Raw genomic sequence first — 26,466 nt, 5'->3', positions numbered from 1 at the left:
AATGCATGAATTGTATAAATATATATATATAACCAACAAGTGCTACAACAACAGGAGGCAAACCGCATGATAACAGGTGCTGGCAATAAATGGTGACATTTGAAGCAAAAACGATAAGCCCTGCCTTCTGTTACGCTTTCCATTCTCACAAGGCACATGCAGTTTACAGTGGTGGATTTACCACTTGAAATTCGCAGTATCCTAATTTTTGGAAGAATGGGTTTTACTTAAATTTTACACGGAAGAGAAAAGAGGAGGCTTCTCAATTCTAGGTCATAAAAATATGCTAGGGACAGTTTAAATGACGACTGTCTGTCGCTAGCATATTTTTATGACTTGGATCTAGCTAACGTAAAGTCATCCAGACTCTAAAACTCTGGGAGTTGGCTGAAGATCCCATCTTTTTAATATTTAAATCAACAAAACCTGTCGAAGGTCTTATATGATGGCCACATGATACAATGCTACAAGAGTGAGGCTAAAGCTAGATATCCCAGGTAAAATGTTAGCATGCTCACAAGTTGATGATTCATGAAGAAGACATGGAAATAAAGCAGTAGCAGTGTTTGTTTAGGGGATGGATGGATGGACTTTATTAATCCCAAATTGGGAAATTACTGTTACAAGCAGCAAGTAGCAAGGGCATACACACATACTCACTCACACACAAACCAAAAATAGAAGAAATATACTAGAAATAATAAATAAGATGAAAAAAATATGGTTGAATAAAATAAGATAGCAAATATTATAAAAAGCCAGAACTGAAAAATATACTTCAATGAATGAACAAGAATGTACATGTACAGTATATACAAGTGTAGAATAAAAATGTACAACCTACATACATAGTATACATATCACAAAATCACAAAAAATTATAATAAATGTTTTAGCCCCAGTGTATGGCTTTGTAGGCCTACTATAACTATGAACAGGGTTTTGTAACCTGTGACATCACAAAATAATGATACTATAGGCTCCTTTTGGAAGTAATACTAGATTAATACTGTAGGTAAAAAGCTAGTTAGCCGGGCATGCTAACATTTGCACAGATTTCCCTGTTTTCTTGGATAGTGGGATCAGAAAAATACAGCTGCACATTTAATCCCCGAGATTTATGGCAGTGCATGTGTGCACCTAGGCTGGCATCAACATTAAAAGGCCGCTGGAAATGTGATGGCAGGGCCAAGAGATGGCAAGGCTGCAAGAGAGAGTGATAGTCATAGACAGTTAAAGAAATGGACGTCATATACTTCCAGGGAGACCAGTGAAGTCAATTAGGAGCACTTTTCCGGTGAGGGCTGAGCGTTACTGCACAGCCTCAAACTGAGCTTGACGACGTAGATGTGACGTGAGCAACCTGTCGGAAAGTTGTAAGTCTTCTGGTAGCTTTGCCAAGAGAAATCTCAATCATTCCGAATCTTGAAGAGTTGGAGAGCGTGAGTAGGAGCTGTCCATGAGCGTAGGAGCAGGAGCAACTTTTGGTATTCTGATTAATTATTTTGTTATTTTGACTGTATGCCTCCAGGTCCCCCCGATTGCCTGCGAGCTTCTCCTGACTATACGGTAATTTATCTACAGTGCGACAGAAAGTCGCGTGGTTATGACACAATTGTTAGCCTATTTTTATAAAATCAGCTGCTACGGGGCCATAACGTGAGGTACAAGGTAATGGAGCATTTTATACATTGTCGTGTTTCTTTAGAAATAAACAATGGACAAATAAAGTCTTTAAACGCTTCAGTTGTAAAGTTATTTGCTGTCAAAGTGACACCAAAATGAAATTGTACAAGGTATAATTCCAGTTAAATCTTATTCCATTAGCATCTTCAACATGTGCATGATTCATCATACGGTAAAGCAGAATGTGGCCGTCCGATCGGCACACAGTAAAGGAGTCACCTTGGTTGAATGGCAAAATTGACTTGACTCCAGTCAAGTCCAGTCAGACATGCAATAGAGGCCGTGTGTACAGATTAGACCATCATAAAACTCTATAATTTCTTGTAGCATTGTATGTCCAAGCATTACCATCCAGCTCTTTCCAAAAGCTGGCATTAAGAGGAAGAAACAAGTGAAATGAGTACTCTGCTGTTGATGGTATTTGTGACTGAGGTCTGTAATCCTATTATGGACAAATTAATTTCCTGTGATGCTTATTATGGATTTTCCAAGAGATTATATATAGTAATTAGACCACATGGCAAATCATATTAGTGTGAAGCCACAACTCTTTATAGCATGAGAGACTTTGTTCTCAGTGACTTAAGAGGTCTAAATCACGAGGAGGGAAGGACTGCTTAATAATTAGTCCTTGAGTTTTAATCTGTGAGATTTACCTTAGTTTTCCAGAAAGTTAGTTTTAAGAGGAATTTGATAGGAAAATAATCTAAATCCATGTATCCAATATATATTATCCTAAATAATGAAATTGTTACACAGCATATACAGTCTATAACTTCATAATTCTGTTAAATTATCTTTGTCTTCCAACAGTTTTCATTGACCCTCTACAACTTGCTTTAGGGCATCACATTAGTTACCGACTACACTGACAACATCACTGACTCTCTGCCTCTATTACTGACTTACTATGTTACTACCTCTGTAGTTCCTCATGAAGCATTATTCATGCAGCCACATCTCTCTGACTGGCCCTTAAAATCACTTACACTCCTGCCAACATACAATATATGTTTTAATTTCCACAGGATCATAGAGATGTAGGCGTAATCCTTCCACCTCCTCTGTGAAGAACAAATCGATGTGACATAGAGCGGTCAGACAGAAGCAGAAGAAGAAGAAGAAGGATATGTGACAAATCATATTTTGTGTGTGTGTGTGTGTGTGTGTGTGTGTGTGTGTGAGATAAAACCAGAGATAGCTACATCCCAAGATATATCATGTTTGTACTATTGGATCGTTAGATCATTACATCAAGGTAATAACTCATCAAAGATGACGTGAACCAACAGCAGAGTTGAAAAGCAGAACTGTAATCTGTAAAACCGTGGTTTTTCATCAAGGTTTTGTCAACATGTGATGTCTAAATAAAAGCCTTAACATGATCATTCTATCACTGAGATACAGACACAGTGCAGTATTTGATTTACATTAGGATGATTTTTTTAAATCTAAAATGTTCTGGCAATATTTAGGCACTTTTTTACATCTGTTCCACCTATTTTCAAATTGTTTTCAAGGCTGACCCGAATCATCTGCTCAGTAACTGGCAGGAGAAAATGTACAGCTTCAGTTAAGCTGCAAAAACCTTGAATCAGCCAACTGTTAGTCCGGGCCAAACTTATAAGCAGCAGCCTGTTATCTGACATTTCTGAGAGTGATCGTTCTATTCCTCTTGCCATAAATGAACACACCTAACAAAGTAGAGAGAATGCCATTTGGCATTTAAACACAATTCAAACTGCTGAATATAATCTGCTCTGCTGGCTCCATCTGAGGAAATTTTGCCAGCAGAAATATATTCATGATACATTTGCTACCATTGTGGCAAACCAAACTCTGAACAAGCAAGCATTACGCAATAGGAGATGCGAGAGCACCGTTTGACTTAATAACTGACTGATCTAAATTTGGCTCATGACGGTCTCTTGCGATTGACTATAGATTTATTGGCAACAGTATGATGGTATGCTCCGTTGTAATACCTAGGTAGAGGTGTTTTCTTTATAAAAACCCTTAAAGTGCTCATATTATGCACACAGGTGCATAATTGTATTTAGAGGTTGTACTAGAATAGGTTTACATGGTTTAATTTTCAAAAAACATCATATTTTTGTTGTACTGCACATTGCTGCAGCTCTTCTTTACACCCTGTGTGTTGAGCTCTCTGTTTTAGCTACAGAGTGAGACATCTCACTTCTGTTCAAACTTTGTTGGGAGTGGCGCATTACCTAAGTAAGGACTACTAGCCAGTCAGAAGCAGAGGATGAGGGCGTGCCACGCTAGCAGCTAGGCGAGCATTATAAGGTGTCACAAAGTGACACACGTTTGTCACGGAAGTAAAGGCTGGACTAGAATAGAGCTGTTTGGAGCAGTTTGTGAGCAGTGTTTTCTGTTGGAGATGGTAAGTGCCTTTGGGGTGGACTTTGTGCTTTTTCACTTTGTAAACCTATTACATGCACAAAAAAAGATTTATAACACAATAAAGGAAAGGGAAAAAGCCAAAAAGCATAGTATGATCACTTAAACTGTTTTGCTTTCTGGAAGTTCTGCTTTTTGCCAGATTAAAGGAATAGTTCGACATTTTGAAAAAAAGCACTTACACGTAAATCACATTTCTTCAACCTCATCGATGAGAAACACTGAATGTAAATATAGCTTTTGTTTGTTTCCAAGAGAACCCCTCTAACTTCGACGGGAAACGGGGTGGAAACAGCTAGCCTGGCTCTGTCAAAATGTAACAAAATTAATCTACAATCACCTCTAAAGCTCACTGATTATTTCTCATTTGCATAATCTGTACACAACTGAAGTGGGAAAAAACAAGCTGTAGTTTTTACAAGGGTTTATGTGACACTATTTCTTGGCCGGATGCAGTGATTTTTTAATATTTAATGGTCATGTGGCAACCTCACTCTCGCGACAACACGATAAGAAAGCAAATATTCCACAAAATGTCAAACTATAGCTTTAAGGTTGTTTGTCATTTAAATGATGACTTGTATGTGTTCATGATTAAACCCTAATGTACTTTGGCACACACTGCTTCCCCACAGTTGTCTATCAAACTAGAAACTGTTGCGGCCGGGTTGGCTCAGTTGGTAGAGCAAGCGCACATATACTGAGAGGTTTATGCCTCGACGCAGAGGTCCAGGGTTGAAATCCGACCAGTGACGATTTCCTGCATGTCTTCCCCCTCTCTCTCCCCTTTCTCGCGTAACTGTCCTGTCCATTAAAGGCAGAAATGCCCAGAAAACTAATCTAAAGAAACTTAAAAAAAAAAAAAAAACTAGAAACTGTTTATGTGCAGAGTAAATAAATGTGATTCCTGCTTTACACAAGATACTGTTACCATTTTATGCAATTTATTTAAATTGCCACAGTACTTTGACCAAGTTAAATGAATTATTTTCCCTGTCATGATAAACTGAGGTTTTTACATACACAGCATAGTGTTTTCCAGTAAATGGCTGTAGTCTACAGACTGGGCTAATAATAACTCTGGTCTCCTGAGGCGCAGAGCCGCAGGAAAGTAGTTCACAGGCTCCCTGCAGGCTACTCCGAAGAGATAAATACTGCTCCCCTGGAGTGAAAGAAACGTCAATAGATGTCTGGAAAACTTGTGTATCTGACACACAAAGCTGAAACAAAAACAGGGACAGAGTACCACACTCACGTACAAGTATGTGAGTATTTAAGTGTACAAGATCTTATACGGCCTGGCCCCTGCATGCTTAGTGGTGTTGTTTGTATGGTTTTTTTTATTGTGCCCTGCCAGGGGACTGCAGATGTAAATTAGCTTGAGGCTAACTCTGGTACAATGAATCAAATTGTAACATTTATGTTTAAAATTGTACATGGTCCCTAATAAATTAAATTAAATAAAAAAAATAAAAAAGTAAAACTCCAAATAGATACACAACGTGCACTACACTTTACATCAGGTACAGCATGTGTTGTCCAATGTCCATACATACATTATCGGACAGACAAATTGCTTTCTTCTGTTCCTTTCTGTCCTAAACCTTAGATCAATATGTTAAAGATGAGAAACCATTACTTATGAATTACTGTTCTGAGGCTGAAATATATTGGTTTCCGGTCAGAGATCTAATATCCATCTCCAATGCCCTCTGCTTTTAACCTACCTGCAGCTACTGACCATAAACCATATTTATTGAACTTAATATTCATGCCATCATCATGGGTTATGAACTGACATCTTCACTGAATGCTTAAGCTGGAGATCCATCAACATTTGAATGAGATCCCTGGAGAAGTCTCATCACACCGCTCACTCAATCGCAACAGCGGTCAGACTTTGAAACCTCTGTAGCTCATAAAATACTGATGTTCTCTGTTATTTTTAGATATAAAGGGCATGGTGATTGCTCAAAATGTCCCTTTTATGTGAAGTTGGCGTGGAGGGAAACCACTGTATGCTCCTAGAATTATTTTTGATAAAATTGTCTGACAAAAGTAGACTACAATGACTTTTTGGGTGGACTTTTTATGGAGTCCGACATCCCAGAGATATAATGTTTATTTCAAAACCTGGGTCAAATAAGGCCAAAACTACCTACTTGGCTAAATGCCACGGTAAGAAAACCAGTTTCTTTCATAATTTGAAATTGAATCACATATTTTAGGTATCAATTGCGTGCAGTTTATAATTAACCTCCTGAAAAGCCTCCAGAAAAAGCTGAGTCTGAATTATGTGTTTTTGTTGTAAAAGACTAATAAAATCTACCCCTCGCTGATTTGAGTTAAGTAACTGTAAGTCAAATCAGTGAGGGGTAGCAAATGCTGAGGTGAGCAAACTTGTTTTAAAAGATGAGATGCTGCATGTTTTGTATTGAGTGTAATGTATTTTTCTTTGTTTGCAGTTGGCAAAGAAAAGTATTTATTTATAGAGTTGGGGACATCTGACTTTGATGGCTGATTACACCACAGGTTTCTGATTGGATTGCCTGTGATTGGGTAATGTAATCATACAATAACAAAGTAGATAGCTTGTTACATTGGGACTATCCTTTTAATAAATTCAAATTAAAAAAAATTGAATTGTCAGACTGATCGCCTTAAAGGGAAGTTTATCTAAATAACTTCTGTTTGGCAGCTACTGACATTTTATATTAACTGCATCTCCCTCAGTCTCCTGGCTTTATAGCTTCGGACCTCCTGGCTCTTCCTGCCATGTGCATTCATCATTTGTGCCAGCACCTTGAGGAGATGTGACATCTCCCTGCAAATCACAGGACTAAAGTGTGGTCCAAGTGTGATCTGTGAGGTCTCCTTGGTTTTGTAATTTGTCTCATGTTTCACGGCTGCTGGCAGACATGCCTTTATTGTCAACACAGAAACAGAATACACTGTTATATGACCGTAATAAATATCACAGTATTCCCTCACATCATGAAGATATTATTGGAAACATATTGTAGTTGTTCGGAATGATTAACTGGTGCATAAAGCTTGTTAGGGCTTTCAGTGACTCTCTCTTACTGATGTAATCTCTTCAAAGAAATTAAGCTTTGAGGCTGTGATGTGTAAATATATGGTTCAGCACAAGGTTGCATACAACCAGATATGTTGATATTAGCAGTTGTCAGTCAATTTATAATGTGTAGAACATACAAGTCTATATGATCTTATGATGGCAAAGGCCAATTCCAGTTTCCAGTTGTTCATTTGTATGTGCTTTTCATTTGAGTTAAAAATGTAGTTTGAGAGCCAAACATTGCATTAACCAATAACTTTTTTTAATCTAGAAAATTTGTCCAGGCAGATGGCAATTAAAAAAAATATATTGTCAAGTTCCCTCATGAAAAACATTGTAATGGAAAGTACCCCACCAGGTGTTGTATATATGTTACTACAAACACTTATGGATTCCTTGCTATGAATTGATCTTTTTGTTGTACATATTGCTTATCAATACTGGCTGTGGGCACATGATGGGTTTGAGGATTTTAATGTGGTTTAAATATAATTGCTTTTTTTTAAAAAAGCACAGCAGTAGGATTTAGAGTTAAAATTGAAATAATTGAATTAAGAAAAAATATTTATGTTCTCCAATGGGCTTTTTTTCACCTCACACATTTTGACTTGTCATAGCTGGTAAAGCGCAGGTGTTACTAATACCATTAACGATGGCTCGGTTATTCATGTGTCATAGTAAAGCCATAACAGTGAACCTGCATGCACATAACATAGTTAATTTCATTTTTTTTTTTTACACCTGTGCTTTTCCCACTGTGGTATGTCAAGATGTCAACTGTGAAAAAAACACACATTTCTATATAATAATTATTAAGTGATAAATATTAAAAGTTCTGTGGCTACACTTAATTTAGAAGTTTAAATTACAGGGCCTTAATGCACGCTGGCTCACTGTCACAATTTGCTGGGGCACCTGAATACAGACAGAGGCATCCTTAACGTTATTAGTAATGCCTGAGCTTTTCCTAAAATGACAAGATAACCAGAGTAAAGTCTGTATACAAAGACCTGTCCCAGAAGAGACTGAAGGTTAGCCTCTGTAATTGTATGGATAACAGTACTGTAGGTAGATAGCACTGATCATCAGCACCATGCCATGTTAGATTCTTAAACTTTGCTCTGTTTGCATAAAATACAAAACAATTACAATGGATATTCAATTACTACTTTATTAAAAAATAACATTTAATACGTAATGATACAACACTGTACATTAGAGTGTGTGCAGGGGGAGCAAAGGTGTCCCAGAGAAGACTGTGAGTGAAGGGCTGCTGGTCAGCTGAGGACATGCCGTAGTTGTCTCATGCTGCATTCATTACGCACGGAGGGTTCACTGGTGAGCATCCCAGAGCAACAACTGAGCTCTGACACACTCTGAAGGTATCATATTTTATTTTGTTGAACTTCTTGCAGGATGTTCAGACGCAAATTGTTTGGAATTGTTAAGTCATGTTTATTTCTGCAACACGCAGGGACAAATTCCATGAGAAAACTCACAAACCCTGAGTTTCTGACTTTTATAATAGCCGTTTCAAGTCAGGTATTAGCCCTCATGTTATGAATGCAGCATTAGTCCTGAGAGGAGAAAGGTGATAGTAGGGTCTACTGTGCAGGGGGTCAGTCTAAGATGGGCAGAGGAAGTACCTGATTCTATGATACACCAAACATCACCTCTGAAAATCCACTACCAGAACTGAGGCCACTCCAAAAATGTGTCACATGTGAATGACTATTGTAGTGGAAACACAGACAAACATAAATCCTTGCAGAGTGAGACCCCTGAAAAACCAAAGGATAGGCTCAGCTAATACTGTACGGCCCTATTATGGAGTGAATTTCTGCACCTTCTTAGAAAGATGCCATTGTGCATGTCATTAAAAAAAAGACACAAAATTCCAAAATGAATGGTAGATCGAGACTAGTGGTATTTTACAGAATATCACATTATGTCACAAAATAGTGGAGCAGTCTCACAATAGATTGATCCATATTTTAATGTACAACATGAAGCACTGGTGATGTGAGATGGCAGTATTTAGCTCTGCAACAATTTAAAAGCACTAAGAAAAGAAAAAGGATGTTAAAATAAAGACAAAAATGGAGATAAGTGCCAGGTTAGACTTCTCCTTGTAAGTCAGTCAAGTCCACAGTTTACGGGAACATTTTAGTGGCTTTTTGTTTTCCTAAACTTTGTGTCATTGTTTAATTGCTACATAAAAAACTACTGGCAGTGCTAGACAGAGGACACACAGGCTTCATTGGTCAGGCCATCAATTCTCTAGTTAATTGAGATAATTTTATGCACTGACTCTTAATTTTAGGTCCTAAAATAATGATTACAATATAGATGTCAAGTCTGCAGATTTTGAACTTAAGTGTAAACTTTATGGATATGAAGTGACTGGTTGATAATAAACCGTGACCGTGTTGAACATCGTTGCATTTTTTTATGCATCTCAGTTTCAAGGCATGTGTGGAAGACTTCATCATGCTAATTATTTGACTAAGGAAAGGCTAGATAATTCAGAAAGGCTAGCTAATAACTCAGATTGTGTCTTAGAGTTTTAATACTCTGTGACAAGTACAAAATTAAGTAAACGGCATACTAAACTGGCTAATACAAACTCTATTGAGAGACTATGGCGTGGAGAAGTGTTAGGTTAGATAAGAAACTTTCTCTAAGACTTGCTGAATCCCTAGTTCTTGAAAAGTTGGAAGAAAAAAAGCCTCATTTGAATGGCAGCGATTTTAGCTTTTTGTAGGAGAGTTTTCCTTATCATGGATTCACAAACTGGGTTGTTTAACAACACGCTTGCATCATTGCCCTGAGAAATATGTTCCCTCGCGGCTATGGGTCTGAAGATGCCTTTTGATTTTGTCAGAACGGCTGAAGCATTTGCCACAGACAGGGCAACTGTATGGCTTTTCCCCAGTATGGATCCTCATGTGTACCTTCAAATGAGCCATCTGTGTGAAGCCCTTTCCACAAATCTGGCAGCGAAATGGTTTTTCTCCTGTGTGGCTACGCTGGTGCTCCTGGAGTCTGCCAGAGGAGCTGCAGCATTTCCCGCACACTCCACAACGGTAAGGTTTTTCTCGAGTGTGCACTTGTACATGCACATGCAGGTGGCCAACGTGACTAAATGCCTCACCACAAACCTTGCAGGAAAAGGAAGACATGTGGCCTTGTATGGGGGATTTTTGATGAGGGCAGTCCACAGTATTGGCTCCTTGGTTGCGCATATGAGGGGCCTGTCCTCTGTTAGCTCCAGTTCCATTTCCTTTAGCACCAACCATCTGCCCTCCATTCTCAACCCCAATAATGTCAATGTTGTTCTCATTCGAGCAGTTTGGGTTGACTGGTGCGAGTGGCTGGGCGCCGCTGTTGGAGGAAGTAGAGCCTCTGTGGCCTCCTCCACTCTCTACCTTCACATGCCTTGAGGAGCCTCGAGATGCAGGATCCCTCTCCCTGTTCTCCACACCTTGACTCTGAGGGAGGTTGGATGTGTGCGGGGCTTCCTGGGGATATTCATTTCCAACACGCGGGGGAGTAAAAATGTTCTCTGGTGTGCTGCAAGAGCCATGGCCACGAAGCTGATCATCTCCTTGGTTGGCCCGGAGATCTCTTTTATCCTTAATCAGAATAGGGATACGCTCTTCATGGCCCATGCTGGGACTCCACTCACGGCGTGGATGCTCACCATCCTCCTCGTCCAACAGCGCCATGGATGGACGATCTGAAAACACAACAGGAGGAAGAGGCTCAGACGAAAAACATTTACTTAATTGCTGCAAACACAACTGCCTACCCAAAGCATTCACTACCTCACAGTGGGTGTAACTGTGATAACTATGCACACGAGAAAAAGTCTGCAAAAAAAAACTCTACAAATGGATTGTTATTAAGAGTGCATGGCGTATTTACACTCATAATAATAATGGCACCTTTGGCAACACTTAAGCAGCAGTTTCAGGCATGTGTCTACTCTATGTGGATAGGTAGTTTTAAAATTGGAGTAAACAAACACAAACACTATGACAAAACAAGTGAATATTGTGAATTTTTGTTTTTACTACGTCAAAATGCACACTAGTATACAGATACAGCTAAATGCTAACTCGGGTGTAGGCTAGTCGGCTAACCTAGCTGGTTTGCTAACGAACAAAGGTTGCTAACGCGCTAGCCGCTCCACAACAACAGCAGCTAAAGTCAACTAGCTAGCTCGCTACCGGCTAAAGTTAACTTGTTTGGAAGTGACACAACATAATTCTGAGACTATTTATTGTATTTTAACATTAGTCCTGTACGCAGTCACTCCCATTCCACTACCTAATGCCACCCTACAGACTCGGCAGATAGGACATAAAGGGTCGCAGCTTCACCGCTAGCTTTCAGCAGAGCTAACCTGGCCATATTTCAATTCCAGCGTCTCGCAGCCTGCGTCTCAAATGATCGTTCTCCCGCTCCCTGATCGCGATCTCCTCCTGGAACTCCAAAATCGTGTCCTCGACAGATTTGTAGATCTCCTGCGCAGCAAGCATGAGACGCTCAGTCAAAAAGACGTTTAAAAACTGCAGTTTGGTCATTTTCTTGAGTTGCACGGAGCTTCTGCTATCATCCAAAATGGACCAAAAAAAGATGCTCGACCCAATCACGTGACCCGGAGTTACGTCTTCTTCTTCGCCTTCTACATCGTCCCCCAATATCTTCTGTGACCCCACTGATTAGTGGATGTATAAAGAGCAGTGATTCAGTTAGGTTATTGTGCGACACCTGCTACTAGCCTATCACCGTGACAGAACAACATACCCTGATGTTGTGAAAGTGCTAATCTATGACCTATTTATGAAAACTTTTATATTGTTTGCCATATGGCTGCAAACGGTAGTTTAACATAAATTTTATTAACCTGTGGTTTCATGGTTACACTTTTTGGGACCAGTGATGCTGAGCACATAGCCTACAAATTTAAAGGCTAGCTGTTTCCTGAAGATTTTCTGACAGCCTTAATGGGCCTCTAATAATCTTAACGATGGTTCTCCTCCTTTTTGTGGTTATCATCCTAACAAGCACCCACTGCCAGCTTTGACATTATTGCATGACGCCCAAACAAGGCCCTCTGCATCTTTGTGTGGAAAATGGGCCATCTAGTCCCAAATATAAACAACACAGTGGGGCATCGATATGATACAAACACATGTGGTCTATTCCAGTAGTTACCAAAGTGGGCTACGGGGACCCTCGGGGGTCCTTGAGGGTGTTCCAGGGCATCCCCAGCAAAACGGGGAATAATTTCACTAAAATGTTCACTATAATTCCAACCATAAGTAACACAATGACAGGATATACGATTATTTTGGTCATGGGTTTCATACACTTTCTGTATTAATATATCTAAAGCTAAAATTCAATCAGATGGGGGACCCTGGGAAAAATGGTCGGCCGTCATTGTCTAATTTATGCCAGTTTAGGGGTCACATGAAAACGTTTGGGAACCATTGGTCTATACTGTGTGTCTATACAGTCTGTGGATTATACACTGCATCATAGACTCATGGACACCAACATTGCAGTATACAAAAGTTAAAGAGATTTTTTTGTAATAGTCTTCAACAACAAAATTGCAGTAACATCTCCAATCAGGTGCGTGATCAAAATTCAAAAGTATATAAAATACAGAAAAAGGTAACCATATTCAAAATAAAATTGAACAACAAATAAAGCCATTGAAAACTGTTAATACTAGTAATATACAAAAAACAATATGTGAATATCATGATATGAATATCTAACTACTGTAGCAGATACTTAGTATTAAAAATACTATAATGAAAATGTGAAAGTGTAAAATAATGTAGACTTGCACTTGCTAAAGCTGTAGACTTGCTTTTTTGTATTTTACATCCTAACAAGTCAGGATGTATTCAAATTACTTTTCAACATTATTATTTTATCACCAATTCATTATTTAGTGATAAGGATGACATGACCTGGAGGACTAGCTTCCTTGCACTTGATTAAATGTTAAGTTAATTAAACATGTTTTTCACGGAAGATGATTAGGGCCACATGTGAAAAATTTATTTGACTTCTGAGAATAAAGTCAGAATTCTGAGAAAAAAAAATCAGAACTCAAATACATTTTTATGTTTATATATATATTTATATAAATAGATGAAATGACAGCGTCTTCACTATATGCGTCTATGGTCTTCACAGCTTAAAGTATTGATTAAAGTACAAGATTAAAGTATTAAACTCTCAACGGATGAGTATAAAGCACTCCAGCTCGGCAGGGGGCGAAACTTGCGCCGACAAAGGCGGAAATGACGAATTATCAGACTTGCTCACTCCTCCACGTGCGAGAGCAGTGCTGTGCAGTCACATTGGCAGATCCGACCGCAGCTCCACGATGAAACGACCAAGTAAGTAAGCAAGCGCTAATAGCGACGTTACATTAATATAACGAGCTCCTAAAAAACAAACGTTTAAGGCTTTAATGTTCGGTTAATAAACCTAGCTAGAAATAAATGAAAATGTTAATCGCTAACAGCCACCGTTATTCAGTCTGCTTTAGCTTCGTTTTTAGCTAACTATTCAACCAATGTTCACATGCTCTAACGTTACTTTTATATTTTGTCTTTAGAGTTAAAGAAAGCAAGCAAGCGGGTCACATGTTCCAAACGCTATAAAATACAGAAGAAGGTAAGTGTCTGACTTTATCACCCGTTACTAGAAAGACCGCAGTTTAACTTTTGGACGATGAGGCCTGTGTGAGCGAGGTGCGACTGCTAAAGTTAACGTTACTCTAATTTTGAACTCTTTAGGACTAATTTTAATGTCGTCTAGCTATGAGAAAATAAGTTTCATTTTTTTTTTTTTTTGTTACGTGTTTAGGTCCGGGACCACACCAGAAAGCTAAGGAAAGAGGCAAAGAAGAAAGGAGTTAGCAAACGAGTGAAGAAAGATCCCGGCGTGCCCAGCAGCGCTCCCTTCAAAGAGGAGGTCCTCCGCGAGGCAGAGCAGAGGAGGCTACAGGTTGGCATCATTGCTCTTCTAATGCACGTTATCGCAACAACTAACGCTATCTTTTATACATGTAGTGTCACTTTTCAGATTGGCTAAAATCATCTGAGCCTTGATGTTTTTGGGAAACGGGACTGGACAGTGTTTTCAGTGTCCTTGTGTTGGTCTGATATAGCTGTATATACTCATTGCATTTCTTTTTTTTTTGTCTCACAGATTGAAGAAGAAAAAGAGAAAAAGAGAGTGGCTAAAATATTGGAGCGAGCCCAAAAGAGGAAAAAGGAGAAGGAGGTCACAAGTAAAGAAACGGAACCCAAAGCCAAGAAGGCTCGCCAGGTAAAGGCCAAACACTTAACCCTCGGGTTGTCCTTGGGTCAAATTTGACCCATTTTCAAAAAGTTTCTATATCAGAAATTTGGGTTTCTTTAAACCAAATTGTACTCCAAACAACACTCATAACAAGTAAAATAACTGATAAGTTCACTACTTTCATTACATTTGGTTTAATTCAATTTTATAGTGTTTGGAAAAAATGATAAAAGAACGTTTAAAAAAAAAAAAAGTGACAAATGTGGGAAAGGACGTCCAAGTAGTTTTAATTTTAAATTTAGACTCTGAAAAACAAAAGTTGCATGGTCGATGGGAAGACAACACAAGGTTTAAATAATCCATCAGTTCAAAATTGTATCACTCTACTGTTGACTTGCTTTTAATGTTTTTTGGGGCGGGGGGTCTTGTTTCCATAGGATGAGGTTGGAATACAGCAAGGCAAACCGTCTGCCCCAGACAAGAACTCAAAACAGTATTTTTGCTCTGAATTAAATAAGGTAAAACCTCCCAGTCCCAGCATGTTTTACTGTAGAAAATCAATGACTTTCACCTGATCTTCTTCAGTCTGATCTACCTTTTTTACTTTTTCAGGTTATTGATGCATCTGATGTAGTAATAGAAGTCCTTGATGCTCGTGATCCACTGGGGTGCAGGTGTCCACAGCTGGAGGAGGCAGTGCTGAGGAGGGAAGGCAACAAGAAACTGCTTTTAGTTTTAAGCAAAATAGGTAAGTGGACATGAGTCGCTGTCATGTTAATTTGTAGTCAAGTGTATACACACACACACACTGATGAGCAGGGGTTTGTGGTCTGTTGTGAATTTCAAAGAAACATGGTTTGTCTGGACTCTAAATGTTTTGATATTCTGTGTTGTAGATCTGGTACCAAAGGAAAATGTGGAGAGGTGGATACAGTGCTTACAACTGGAGTTTCCAGTTGTGGCGTTCAAAGCATCAACACAGATCAAGGACAAAACAGTGGTAGGAGGTGCATTTTACATACAACAGGGATCACAAACGCTTGTTTGCAGGGTAGAATGCTTTATATAAAGACTGTAGAACTCAGACAGATTTCATTACTTCCAGCTTTTGAGCTAAGGGCTCCTAACCTCTTATTTTGATCTAATAAATGTTCACCATCCAGCTTTTTGCAATGTAATTAGAATTTACAGAGTCAGAATTTAAATTAATTCCAATGCAAATGTGCGAGGGGTCAACTATCAATGATTCGTTTATTACTAAGAACTCATTTTTTGTTTTATATATTGTAATGCGGAGGACTGAGAAGGTTGAGCAGCTTGTGCTGTTATAACTGGTTATAACCTCCAATAGTAACTCACAAACCACTCAATTGATCATCTTTGTTATGAGCTGATTTGTAGTGTTTGTGAACAAAACAAATGTTTTTTTTTTAAAGAAATATTTACCAATGCCTGAATGCTGTATTTAGACTGTGAGAGGAAACTTTAGCCACTTAAAATGCTAACCAACTAGCCAGTGTGAATTTGTGGATGGTACTTAAAAAGTAATTTTTCTTGTCTCGTTTTGTCTTCATCAGCGAGCTAGAAAGCGCACAATAGTGGCCTCCAATGAAGTCCTGGACCGATCCCGGGCAGCAGCCTGCAGTGGAAACAGTTGTCTCACCGAGCTCCTTGCCAGTTTTGCTCCTAGCACGCAGAATGAAGCTTCACTCCGAGTGGGTGTAGTTGGTAAGCGCAGCTTTCTCCCTACATAAAACTGCATTCTGTGTGACATTGGATTCTATCGGTTATGGATTTAGATGTGTTGAGTTCTATGAGGACTTCAATTACTTAACTTTTATGCAGCTGTGTGATAGATGCACAGTATTGATTCTGATTTTGTTCATTTCTTTAAACTTGCTCAAAGTAGAAAATCTGAATGCTCATCTTTGATGCAATCTTCTTTTACCGCTAGGTTTTCCTAATGTGGGGAAAAGCAGTCTTGTCAACAGTATGAAGGGGATCCTTGCATGCAATGCTGGCGTCAAGAGAGGCATCACAAAGTGAGTACTGAAAATGAGCATACAACGCTAGCTCTGAACACAATTATAGCATTTTGCCTGGGATCAGTATTACAGTACCTATTTAGCACAAGCATTATGCACATAACTTTGGGATTATGTTCAAATTGTATATAAGATATTTCTTAGGCCCCTTATTTTTAGGAGCTTCCAATAGTCAAATGTTACCTGTTCCCACCCACTCAGATCCATGCAGGAGGTGCACATCTTGAAGAACGTGAAGCTAATAGACAGCCCAGGAGTGGTGGCGTCACCGTCCAACCCACCAGCCTCCATGGCTCTGAGGAGCCTGCAGGTGGAGGAGGGCCAGGAGAGTGTGCTGGAGGCTGTCAGGACTCTGCTCAAACAGTGTGACCACAGCCAGGTAGGAGCACTTCCCATCACAGTAGAGATTTGTTGAGTATTAGATGGATTTGGGTGTTCCCTTGTAAATGTGAAGTGATTTTGTTATTTTCAGGTCATGTGTTCTCATGGTTTCAGATCATGCTTCAGTATAACGTCCCAGACTTCAGAAACTCTCTGGAGTTTTTAACCTTGTTCGCCAAAAAGCATGGATATCTGCAGAAAGGTGGAGTCCCTAACACAGAGCAGGCAGCCACGGCTTTCCTTGCTGACTGGACAGGGTGAGTGTTTGTATTCTCAAAGGATTGGAAAGGGTGGGCAGCTGTAGTGCGTCAGTGTGGAAATGAGGACAAAACGCAAGTCTGAATTTCATTATGAAGACTTCTAATCCAACTCTGATCCCAACACTGTGCCAGGATAACTGCAAATAGGACAATTCATAAAGTAGAACAGGAGTGCTATGTCTTACTTTATCTCACAGAAGTCTGTCTCTGGTTTGGTGTCTCCTTAGAGCCAAGATGAGCTACCACTGTAAGGCACCGGAGAACCACAGCCTCCCCGCCTACATGTCTGATGCTGTTGTCGCTGAAATGCGTAACGGTTGGGATCTAAACAACTTGAAAACGGGCAATGAGGAAACTCTGAAAGGTACAGGTGTTTAATTGGATTATTCAAAAAGCAATTAGTTTTGAATTTTTCAGTCTTTTTTTTTTTTTTTTTTGCAAGTGGAGGGCTCCAAAATACAATAGCACTGAAGCTCAGTCTGCTGTATCAACTGATTTTCTTAACATTGGGTGTAAAGAGCAACATGGCCTCTTAAGGCCACTAATGGGCTTCAGACTTGTCAATGTACGTAGCTACTGAAAGAACATTCTTTCACTTCTGTCCGTGTTGCTGAAAACATCTTTTGCCCTTTTCTTTTTTTAGGTGTTAAATTCCCAAACCAGGCCAGCAGTGTAAGCTTTATCTCTAAAGGACCAACTGCAGGCCTGCTGAGTGTCAGCGATGTCTCTGAAGAAAAACCTGGTGCTGCAGCCACAGAGAGACAAGAGGAGCAGAATGATGAGAATAATGAGGTAACGATAGAAAAAAAAAAAAAAAATTAATACAGCTGCTACAAATAATGTTAGCAGTCTGGTTGCCTGGAAATGAGGACAAACATTCAAGTCTTGATTTGTTTATGAAGACTTCTAATCCAACTCTGATCCTGCTGGCTGGACCTTTCTCATGGAAATCACTCTGTATCTCGAAATGAGTTTAAATAGTTAAAACATCTGTTTTTCTTGCAGCCTGAACAAACTCCTAAGGAGGCAAAAGAAACGGAAGCACCAGAGAAACCACAGAAGGTGCTACTCAAAAGTAAGATCTGTTATAAAAATGTCCTTTTTAATTTACTGAAATCTCCACTTATTTGGTATTATTTTTATTATTACTATTTTTTTTACATCTCTCCTCATCTTCCAGAACAACCCGGCCATGTGCAGTTCCAGTCTGTCCCCATCAACCTCTCTGCAGCTACGACAGATGATGCCTATGACTTCAACACAGATTTTAAATAAGCTTTGTCTTTGTCTGGCGGACATGCAGACCTGGATTTGTCAGCGTATACGAACATGCTGACGTAAAGAATCCCTGTCAGGGTGCCTTTGACCACCTCATGACAGGCACGGTTGATTAAGAATCAGTTTGAAAGGCAGGCACGGTTGATTAAGAATCAGTTTGAAAGGCACTGCTTAGTTGATTGGTTTAAGGCTAGTCAATTATTTGTGCTTTTACTTCAAACTTTGAATCTGAGACACAGTGGGACAGTTTCCAGACAAGGACTTACCTTTTATCCTAGAAAACATTTTTCAGTCTGGCACAATTGAATTGTTGGTCTAGGACTAATCCCTGCTCAGATAATGGACTTCATCTATTAAGTTGTCCTGTATATATCCACTGACCAATGTCGTCGGTGAATGATCTCCAGTTTTAAATGTCCAGAGGTCATTTGTAATATTTTGTGTTGATGCAGAAAACTGTATATAGATGACGTACTATAAATGTAATAAACCCTCTACAAAGCCTAAATCTGTTATTCTTACTGTATTTTTTTTTTTTTAAACCATGAAATATCCCCACAACTAATATTTTAATGCTGTAGCGGTCTTTAACCACATCTTTTAAAGGCAGGGTTGGTAACTATTTGCAATAAACACTTTTAATATATTGTTTGAAATGGTCTTTACACCCCGACAGCAATGAATTATGGGCTCTGAAAAAGGAGCGAAAAATCATCTGTAGCTGCTGTAATCCTGGAAAAATGCCACCAATCGCTGCCTCACGGTCTGCTTGGAAAGAACCAATGAAATGCCTCCTTGCCCTGCTGTGTATTCTACAATGCCCCCAGGAACCTCGCTGGGCTTTGATGCAAACAGTGGAATTGCAATGTCACGTGATGCTCTCTGGCCCAAAAAGACTTTCCCATTGCCTTTACATGATGAAAGATGTCTATCAGCAAATATATTTTTGAGGTACATCACATCAACTTGCCAGTCAGAATACTTATAGTCCTTATTTAAATTGTCATTTTTTTAACAGTTGTAACATGCACTAATAGCCAAATTAGGCATAATGAAAGCGAGCAGACCCACAGGACTGTAACTGGCTGAGCTGCCCTGCAGGCTCATGACGGTTCTCCTGAGTTGCTGTATTAGTAATAATGACTACAAATCATCATTTGTATTATCTTATAATACATCAAAGGGCCGTATCAAAGAGTATAACCTCTTTGGCCGTATGCTGTCAAGCCTGTAACATTGACATCTGTTCCCAAACGACCGGCTAGTAACTAGTGGTTGATAGTAGCACAACATATCTCCTTGGTTCTCTTAATACAGTTCATGGGTTTATTTTGATAAGCATTTGAATGAGGAATAACGAAAACACACGTGAGTGAATATTTTGTCAATGAACAGTGAGTTTGCCTGTATAGTTGTTTCTATATACATAAGAGACCTACTCAGAGCAGCTGGGAGGCAAGGTTAAAGAAATTGCTAGTGCGCATGTCCGTCATATCATAGGCCGCATAATGCGGAAGCAGAGGGGAAGATCTGGGTATTTGTTTAGCTCCATTATTGCTTCATGTGCCACTGAGCAACTCTCATCGGAATGAATGGGGCTTTGCGTCAAATGACGTTTCCACATCTCTTAATACGTCCATGTACTCTACCCCTCCTGTGAACGAGCCTTAGCTCAATGCCGTCATCGCCGCATTTCTAACAGTAGTCATGTTTGTTTTAAAATTTGGTATGATTGTTGATGATTAGGTGTTTGCTTACCGGTGAATGAGACATGAAGTAAAATTGTGCTCCTTTCTCCGCTCTGCTCTGAAGCATTGATGCTTGTGTACGTCGGTTGGTGGGTTGGAGCTCCGAGGGGAGGGGTTGGACGGAGCCCTGAGATGCTACTTTCTAATCTTGATAGCTTTTACATTACCAACCCTGGGTTTAATTATTTTACACCCCGTTTCAGGAAGTATTACAGAAAACACAATCTTGGAAATCTAGAAAATCTTCAAAAATAACCAGGTTCATTCATTACAGATAATGGGAAAAATTACAAGATTTAAATGATAAAAATGTAACTTTTATTTCATGTACTATACAAAGGATGACATATTTACACCAGCAAGGCGAATGCTTTTCAATGTGTATAAAAATCCTGGCAGAAGAGATATAAAGCATGGGTATACTGTGCAATTCCTGCAGATGTGTAGTTTGCTTAGTGGTCTGTATATAAAGTGATTAAAAACAGTTGAGCATGAGAGGCAGTAAGTACAGTACTAATGTTTTGTTCATTTATGGCAGTTATAATTGATAGGTGGGACAAGCAGCACACTCTTAACTGTAGTTGCAAGGGATTAACAATTCATATTTGTGAAATTGCCATGGAGAATGATGGAATTATAGAGGAAGAGGGAGTTAAACAGCATTTTCTGTCTGTCTTCTTGTGATTGAAATGCTGCACTAAGCACGACCACTGTTAAAAGGATCTGATAAACAAATGTGCAATAAAGTATGCAACTTTTCCACAGGAAGTATTGAATTGAGGTAATGACATGAGGCATCTGCATGGCTAACATGATTACAATTCAGACTGAAGTCATAAAACAGAGGAACGTGTTTCAAGACACCAATTTATAGCTGAGGTAACCGATTAACTCATTGTATATAAATAAAGTAGTCGGTATTAAGATGCATGTAAACATACCTACTTAAGCCATCATTACTTTGACAATGGCTTCAGTTGTAGATGGTCGTCTTGGCACGTTGCGACAAGGTATCTCATTATCATGCTGACTGGGATTAATGCATACATACCCTTCAGATGCAATGCCTCTCTAATTATGTTCAGGAAAAGTGAAGCCAATGCGGAAGTACCTTCAACCTGCATTCTATCTCATTTCCAGCAGGGGGCAATTAACGGGTTGGGGTCCAAAAAGGAGTCAGTTTCTATAGAAGTCTATGGGGAAATGACTTTACTTCTCACTTGATTAATTACCTCAATAAAAAATTTCATAGCGAGTTTATGGCCTAAATCACTAGTTGCAAGTATTCTGCAATACATCATGATGTTCATTTTGTCTATTATGGTCCCATTTATTTTAAAATAGACAAAGCACGGGAAGCTTTAGGGGCGTGGCTACACGCTGACCTGTCAATCAGGACAGAGGCTTGGCAATGCTAACCATGGCCCTGTGTACATTAAAATACTCATGAACTTGTTTTTGGGTGTTGCCCAAGTTTTCATTTTAAACTTTGACCCTATCACTGTGTTTTTACTTCAAAGTTAATTGGAACACTTTGGTCGCCTACAAATGTCTTGTTCAGCGCCCTGCCAATCAAGCTAGCTAGTGCTAGCTGTTAACTTAAGAGAAAGTCTGCAGATTTTCAACAAGCTCACTGCCATACATGCAGATGAACGGCACCAGTCCGCGTCTACCCGCTAGTAAAACTCCGCTTGACGACAGAAGGGTTAAAGATTGGCGACATTCCCTCTTTAGTGTTTAGCTTAGCGTAACGCCATGGAACCATACACAACACTAGCTTAGCTGCGTCATCCTCCCCAGCTCACTTCTGGCTTCAAAATACCAAGATGGCAAAGGCCAAAATGCAAACTCCTAGCTTCAAAACGGCAGTCCACAACCAATGGGTGACGCCACCGATGCTACATTATATTATATTTAACGTCTATTCATGAAAACACCACTCTTATCATAGGGCGAAAAATGTGAAAGGTTTCAGGACTAAAGAAATGTGAAAAATGTGTGCGCTCTAAGCATAATAAGATGCACTGGGTATAGAAAAAAGGTGCACGTTCAAGGGAATTCAAGAGTACACAGGGTCCACATGTTCTTAGGATGACAGGACTGGAAAGTAAAAAGGCCTTACTTAGTTCCTGAGACGCGAGCGAGGCGTAGTCCTGCTGGGTGGGCCTGGCCGCTGTAAAGTTTACTAAAACCAATTTTTCAGTCTAGTTGTCCCCTGCATGCTTTCGCACGGGATGAAATTTTCCTGTGGGGTCTGGAATGAACCACTTGTCCCACACGTCAGAAAAGGAGGATGTTCTCCCCCAGGGCTTGTAGTGTCCATTCCAGTGGAGGAGTTTGGCAGCTTTCACAAACTGGGGGGAGTAGCGGTTTCCAGCACCTGTCGTGCCTGAAAAACAAGGTTTGGCCATCATATGATAAGGTCTACTGTAAAATCATTTTTTTTTTTTTTTTTTTACTTTTTAAAAGACTTAAAGCTACAGTGCTGCTCATGAGTTTAGGAACCAATGCTAAAGTTGACTAAAAAGAGGAATAAAAAAATAATCTTTTGGAAATTATGGATCTTAATGCCTTAATTAAAAAAATGTGGAAAAATCCAACCTTTAAGGACATCAATTTTCTTTGTGAATGAATAATGTATCGTAAATAAATAAATGTTCTTCCTTAAAATACAGGGGAGATAAGTCAGTACACCCCTATGTTAAATTCCCATAGAGGCAGGCAGATTTTTATTTTTAAAGGCCAGTTATTTCATGGATCCAGGATACTTTGCATCCTGATAAAGTTCCCTTGGCCTTTGGCCTGGTTTGGCATGGTTTTATTTCAGTTAGCGTAATAGCTGGTTTCATTTGCATTGAGAGATGATTTTATGGAAAGTACCCCATGCCAATCTCTAGGTATGGTGAAGGGTATGCGATGATGTGGGGCTATTTTAATTCCGGTTTTCACATGCTCGGCCATGACCGGCGACAGGCAGGTCACCGGCCGGTCTATCGGTGCGTCTCTAGTATGCTCATGTAAAGCACTTTGAATTGCCTTTGTGTATGAACGGTGCTATATAAATAAATTGCCTTGCCTTAAAATCAGTTTGATATACAGCCAATGTTTTATTGACAAAAACTCTTAATGTATTCTAGTTTCCTTTCAGTAACTAATCAAAACTTACCAAGGTGCCTGACATGCCACATGGGGTCGATCGTGGAGTGACGTTTGTAGAAAACAATGAGGAGTGGGGGGGTGGTGATACTCTCTGCCAGCGTCTTACTGTACAAATCCTCCCTGAGGAAACCAACAAATTCAGCTTAATATGAACAGAAAGAGTCCACTACAATATAATTGTGTACAATTAAAGCTACAGTTGGTAACTTTTATAACTATATCCTGACAGTAGTACATAAGACAGATAATCTGTGAAAAAGATGTTTCTCTGCCTCCTCCTAATGCTCTTAATAGCATTAGCAAGATTCCGCGCCCGAAGGAAAACAACCAATTAGAGCCGAGGAGTCTCTAACAGCCTGTTAACTCAGTTCAAACTGTCAATCTAGGCAGCACTGATCAAATATGAATCAATATTCTGTTACTGCATTGCTTATTTCCGCATTTGGCGTATGCACTGGCTGAGGCACCTTTTAAATAGTGTGCAGACTTTGCATACTTGGCGCACAAGTGATTGACACTGGGTTAGAGACTCCTTGGCACTGATTAGTTGTTTCCTTCGGGTGCAGTAGGATCTTGTAAATGCCATTAGGGAGCAAGAGGAGGCAGAGGAACACGATTGAGTCAGTTCAGTAACAAGTGACAGTTTCAGCTAATATGATAATATAAAAGTTACCAACTGTAGCTTTAATGAAAAGAAAAAAAAATCCAGATTTTGGCCTTCAGTTAGTCTACATTTGACATAAGTAGAGACATACTCATCTTTTTACCGATGTGAATGTGAGTTACGTACTGTGTGTTGAGTTCCATCCAGTTCTCCAGCTGCCGGGTGATGTTCTGGTTCCTCCACTCCGTCAGGTTGGCGAGGATGACCCCGGGGTTGAAGGAGCATGTGTTGGCCCTCATCCCCAGCTTCTTGATAGCGTCCTTCTTGAAGTCCAGAAAGCCTATATAGTTATTCTATTAGAGAGGATTCATTATTAAATCAAATGTCGGCATATTCACATAGAAACATTCCACATCATGATACTCTTAATTTTTTTTTTTTACATAACTGAAAAACTCATGCAAGAGATGGCCCACCTGATTTCCAGCCCCTCGAATGATGCCCTTAGCAGATGCTGAATCACAGTCATCAGAAAAGGCAGCTGCGTGTCCTGGTTTGAGGTTGGTTTCATAAAGCTCTTGAATGTCCCCTAATATCAAACAGAACAGGCAAAATCCATTCATAAATACCCTTCCAGAGCACATTTTGTCTTACAGTTATAACATGTATAGTTCTGAGAGTTAATGAGTTCATTAGGTGCATGAAAAACAAATTTTCTGCATGACAAGTAGTCCTTTAAAGTGGTGTCTTACCTTGTACAATGACATCGTCATCCAAATAGATGGCTTTCTCTGCCTCGGGTATGTATAGAGGTAGATAAAACCTGGCAAAAGTCAACTGAAAAAAACACCATTAAAACAAAGTTCACAAGAGATGAACATTTGAAGAAAACAAAGGAAATATGAATATAACATTCAGTTGTCTTACTGGTTTGACAGCTTCCAGTGTCTGAGGATCTTTAGATATCTTCCCATTAAGGAGCTCAGGCTTGAAAATAACTATTGTATATTTGACATTTTTAAGCCGTGTCTTACTAAGCCACACGCTGTTGGTAAAACAAGGAGAAAAAGGTTATGTCAGACAATAGACATTTCACAAATTCCTCTTAGCTAACCTAAAGACAAACCAAGGCAATATAATGGTGTGCATGATGTAGCAAGACAGACATCCTCCATCATCTTACTTTAGGTGATCCACCGTGTCATTCAGGGTCACTATGGTGAAGACGACATTGGCTTTACTGTTCTGGTAGACGCTGTTCATGGCAGCAACCACAGCTCCGAGTCTTTCCACAGCAGCAGTGACGACGACAGGGATCTCCTCTCCTTTCCTCACCGACTCTTGTCTGAGCTCCGGAGACAACTCGGATTCAAAGGGAAGAATCATCCCTGCATCTGGATAAAGACATATTTAGGATTTCACAAATGACTTCTATGGTTTCATTTTAATGCACTGAATTTGTCTGATTAGATGTTCACTACAATACATTTGACACTCTGAGGAAAAGGTGTATCCCGTGTGTAGGTACTGAGCAGCTGACACACAGAATACTTACCCAGCACAAAGATAAACATACCGGGGTTTTCCTTGTGTAAAATGTCACTGAGGTTAAGGAGATTTCGTTGAACTATGATCAGGAAGGCCACAGCCAGCAGCAAAAGGATGACCACGTTTACTGAAAGACACAATGAAGAGCTCATTTGAATGATAGATACACAGGCCAACAGTGTCAGTGTGGGAACTGAAAGCCACAAATCTGTTGGGAAGTCATGTTAAATGTAAATGGCAGCCAGTCTGCCTCAGTATTAGACTTACCAGTATCTATTTAGTTTTCCATTCTCACTGTAACGTGTTATCTAAACTACATGCATGCTTCCTTCCATAGATATAAAACATATCTATGCTTCCTTCAGACTGACTCACCTCTCCTCAATGTCATGACAACGGTCTCATTAGTTCCTCCGCCTCATTAAAAAATAATAAAAACAGGTAAAAATGTCAGGGTTGATCTGAGTGCAGCCCAATGTGTATTAACTGGCTACTATATAGTAGCTAATGAAGACTGAGGTAAACCCGGATTGCTGCTGCACCGCTGCGTGGCGACCGCATACACACAACGGGGCCGTCAGCAAACTAGTGGCTTTTAACTGTGTTAATACGCCTACATTTTAAATATATACAGCGCAGGTGAAGTTAGCTCTTCAAAGAAATAAGATAGGGCAACAAAAGTAGTTTACGCTAAAAAAGCCAAAAAGCCAAACTGCCAACTCAACATCAACAAGTTTATCCGCCAGCAATTGTGCACGTAGTAATAGATGCCAATGCGTTTGCCTGATTGTAAAATTACGCTAGCTTGGTGTTTTCAGTAAATAAAAATAATGTTAGGTTTAATTTAGTATGTACACGTGATTTAATGACTAGAGATACAAGGTCAAAATTGTATGCTTAAACTATGATGGCCAAAAGT

At 39.5% G+C, this 26,466-nt stretch overlaps 3 protein-coding genes and 2 non-coding genes across 7 annotated transcripts; 3 read left to right on the top strand and 2 right to left on the bottom strand.

Moving 5' to 3' along the window:
- Window positions 1-8,339: 8,339 nt before the first annotated feature.
- LOC114554274 (zinc finger protein 37 homolog) lies at window positions 8,340-11,985 on the bottom strand. Its single transcript, XM_028576001.1, has 2 exons — window positions 11,595-11,985; window positions 8,340-10,925 (listed from the first exon to the last, which is right to left on the bottom strand). The coding sequence occupies exons 1-2, from the start codon at window positions 11,773-11,775 to the stop codon at window positions 10,006-10,008; spliced, it is 1,101 nt and encodes a 366-aa protein (XP_028431802.1). The 5' UTR covers window positions 11,776-11,985; the 3' UTR covers window positions 8,340-10,005.
- Window positions 11,986-13,506: 1,521 nt separating this feature from the next.
- On the top strand, window positions 13,507-18,996 carry gnl3 (G protein nucleolar 3). Of its 2 annotated transcripts, XM_028575603.1 has the most exons (16): window positions 13,507-13,614; window positions 13,836-13,894; window positions 14,087-14,227; window positions 14,432-14,551; window positions 14,962-15,042; window positions 15,137-15,272; window positions 15,421-15,524; window positions 16,102-16,252; window positions 16,479-16,566; window positions 16,771-16,948; window positions 17,065-17,207; window positions 17,438-17,574; window positions 17,854-18,002; window positions 18,216-18,285; window positions 18,391-18,507; window positions 18,540-18,996. In XM_028575603.1, exons 1-15 carry the CDS (start codon window positions 13,602-13,604, stop codon window positions 18,483-18,485), a joined length of 1,665 nt encoding a protein of 554 aa, XP_028431404.1. In that variant the 5' UTR covers window positions 13,507-13,601; the 3' UTR covers window positions 18,486-18,507; window positions 18,540-18,996. The 2 variants fall into 2 exon arrangements, with proteins under 2 accessions (XP_028431404.1, XP_028431403.1); XM_028575602.1 differs by having other exon boundaries at window positions 18,391-18,996.
- On the top strand, window positions 15,817-15,941 carry LOC114554990 (small nucleolar RNA SNORA47). The gene has a single exon (XR_003692510.1). It is a non-coding gene; the product is annotated as a small nucleolar RNA SNORA47 (small nucleolar RNA).
- On the top strand, window positions 17,265-17,338 carry LOC114554988 (small nucleolar RNA SNORD19). Its single transcript, XR_003692508.1, has one exon. It is a non-coding gene; the product is annotated as a small nucleolar RNA SNORD19 (small nucleolar RNA).
- Window positions 18,997-21,733: 2,737 nt separating the features above from the next.
- On the bottom strand, window positions 21,734-26,307 carry glt8d1 (glycosyltransferase 8 domain containing 1). 2 transcript variants are annotated; one of them, XM_028576276.1, is made up of 9 exons: window positions 25,923-26,307; window positions 25,576-25,674; window positions 25,183-25,393; window positions 24,927-25,044; window positions 24,752-24,836; window positions 24,476-24,588; window positions 24,186-24,352; window positions 23,403-23,515; window positions 21,734-22,625 (listed from the first exon to the last, which is right to left on the bottom strand). In XM_028576276.1, exons 1-9 carry the CDS (start codon window positions 25,936-25,938, stop codon window positions 22,441-22,443), a joined length of 1,107 nt encoding a protein of 368 aa, XP_028432077.1. In that variant the 5' UTR covers window positions 25,939-26,307; the 3' UTR covers window positions 21,734-22,440. The 2 variants fall into 2 exon arrangements, with proteins under 2 accessions (XP_028432077.1, XP_028432078.1); XM_028576277.1 differs by lacking the exon at window positions 25,923-26,307 and adding an exon at window positions 25,815-25,912.
- Window positions 26,308-26,466: the final 159 nt, after the last annotated feature.

This window comes from Perca flavescens, chromosome 4 (genome assembly GCF_004354835.1).
Source record: "Perca flavescens isolate YP-PL-M2 chromosome 4, PFLA_1.0, whole genome shotgun sequence".
NCBI lineage: Eukaryota > Metazoa > Chordata > Actinopteri > Perciformes > Percidae > Perca > Perca flavescens.
This window is presented reverse-complemented; position numbering and strand designations above follow the sequence as displayed.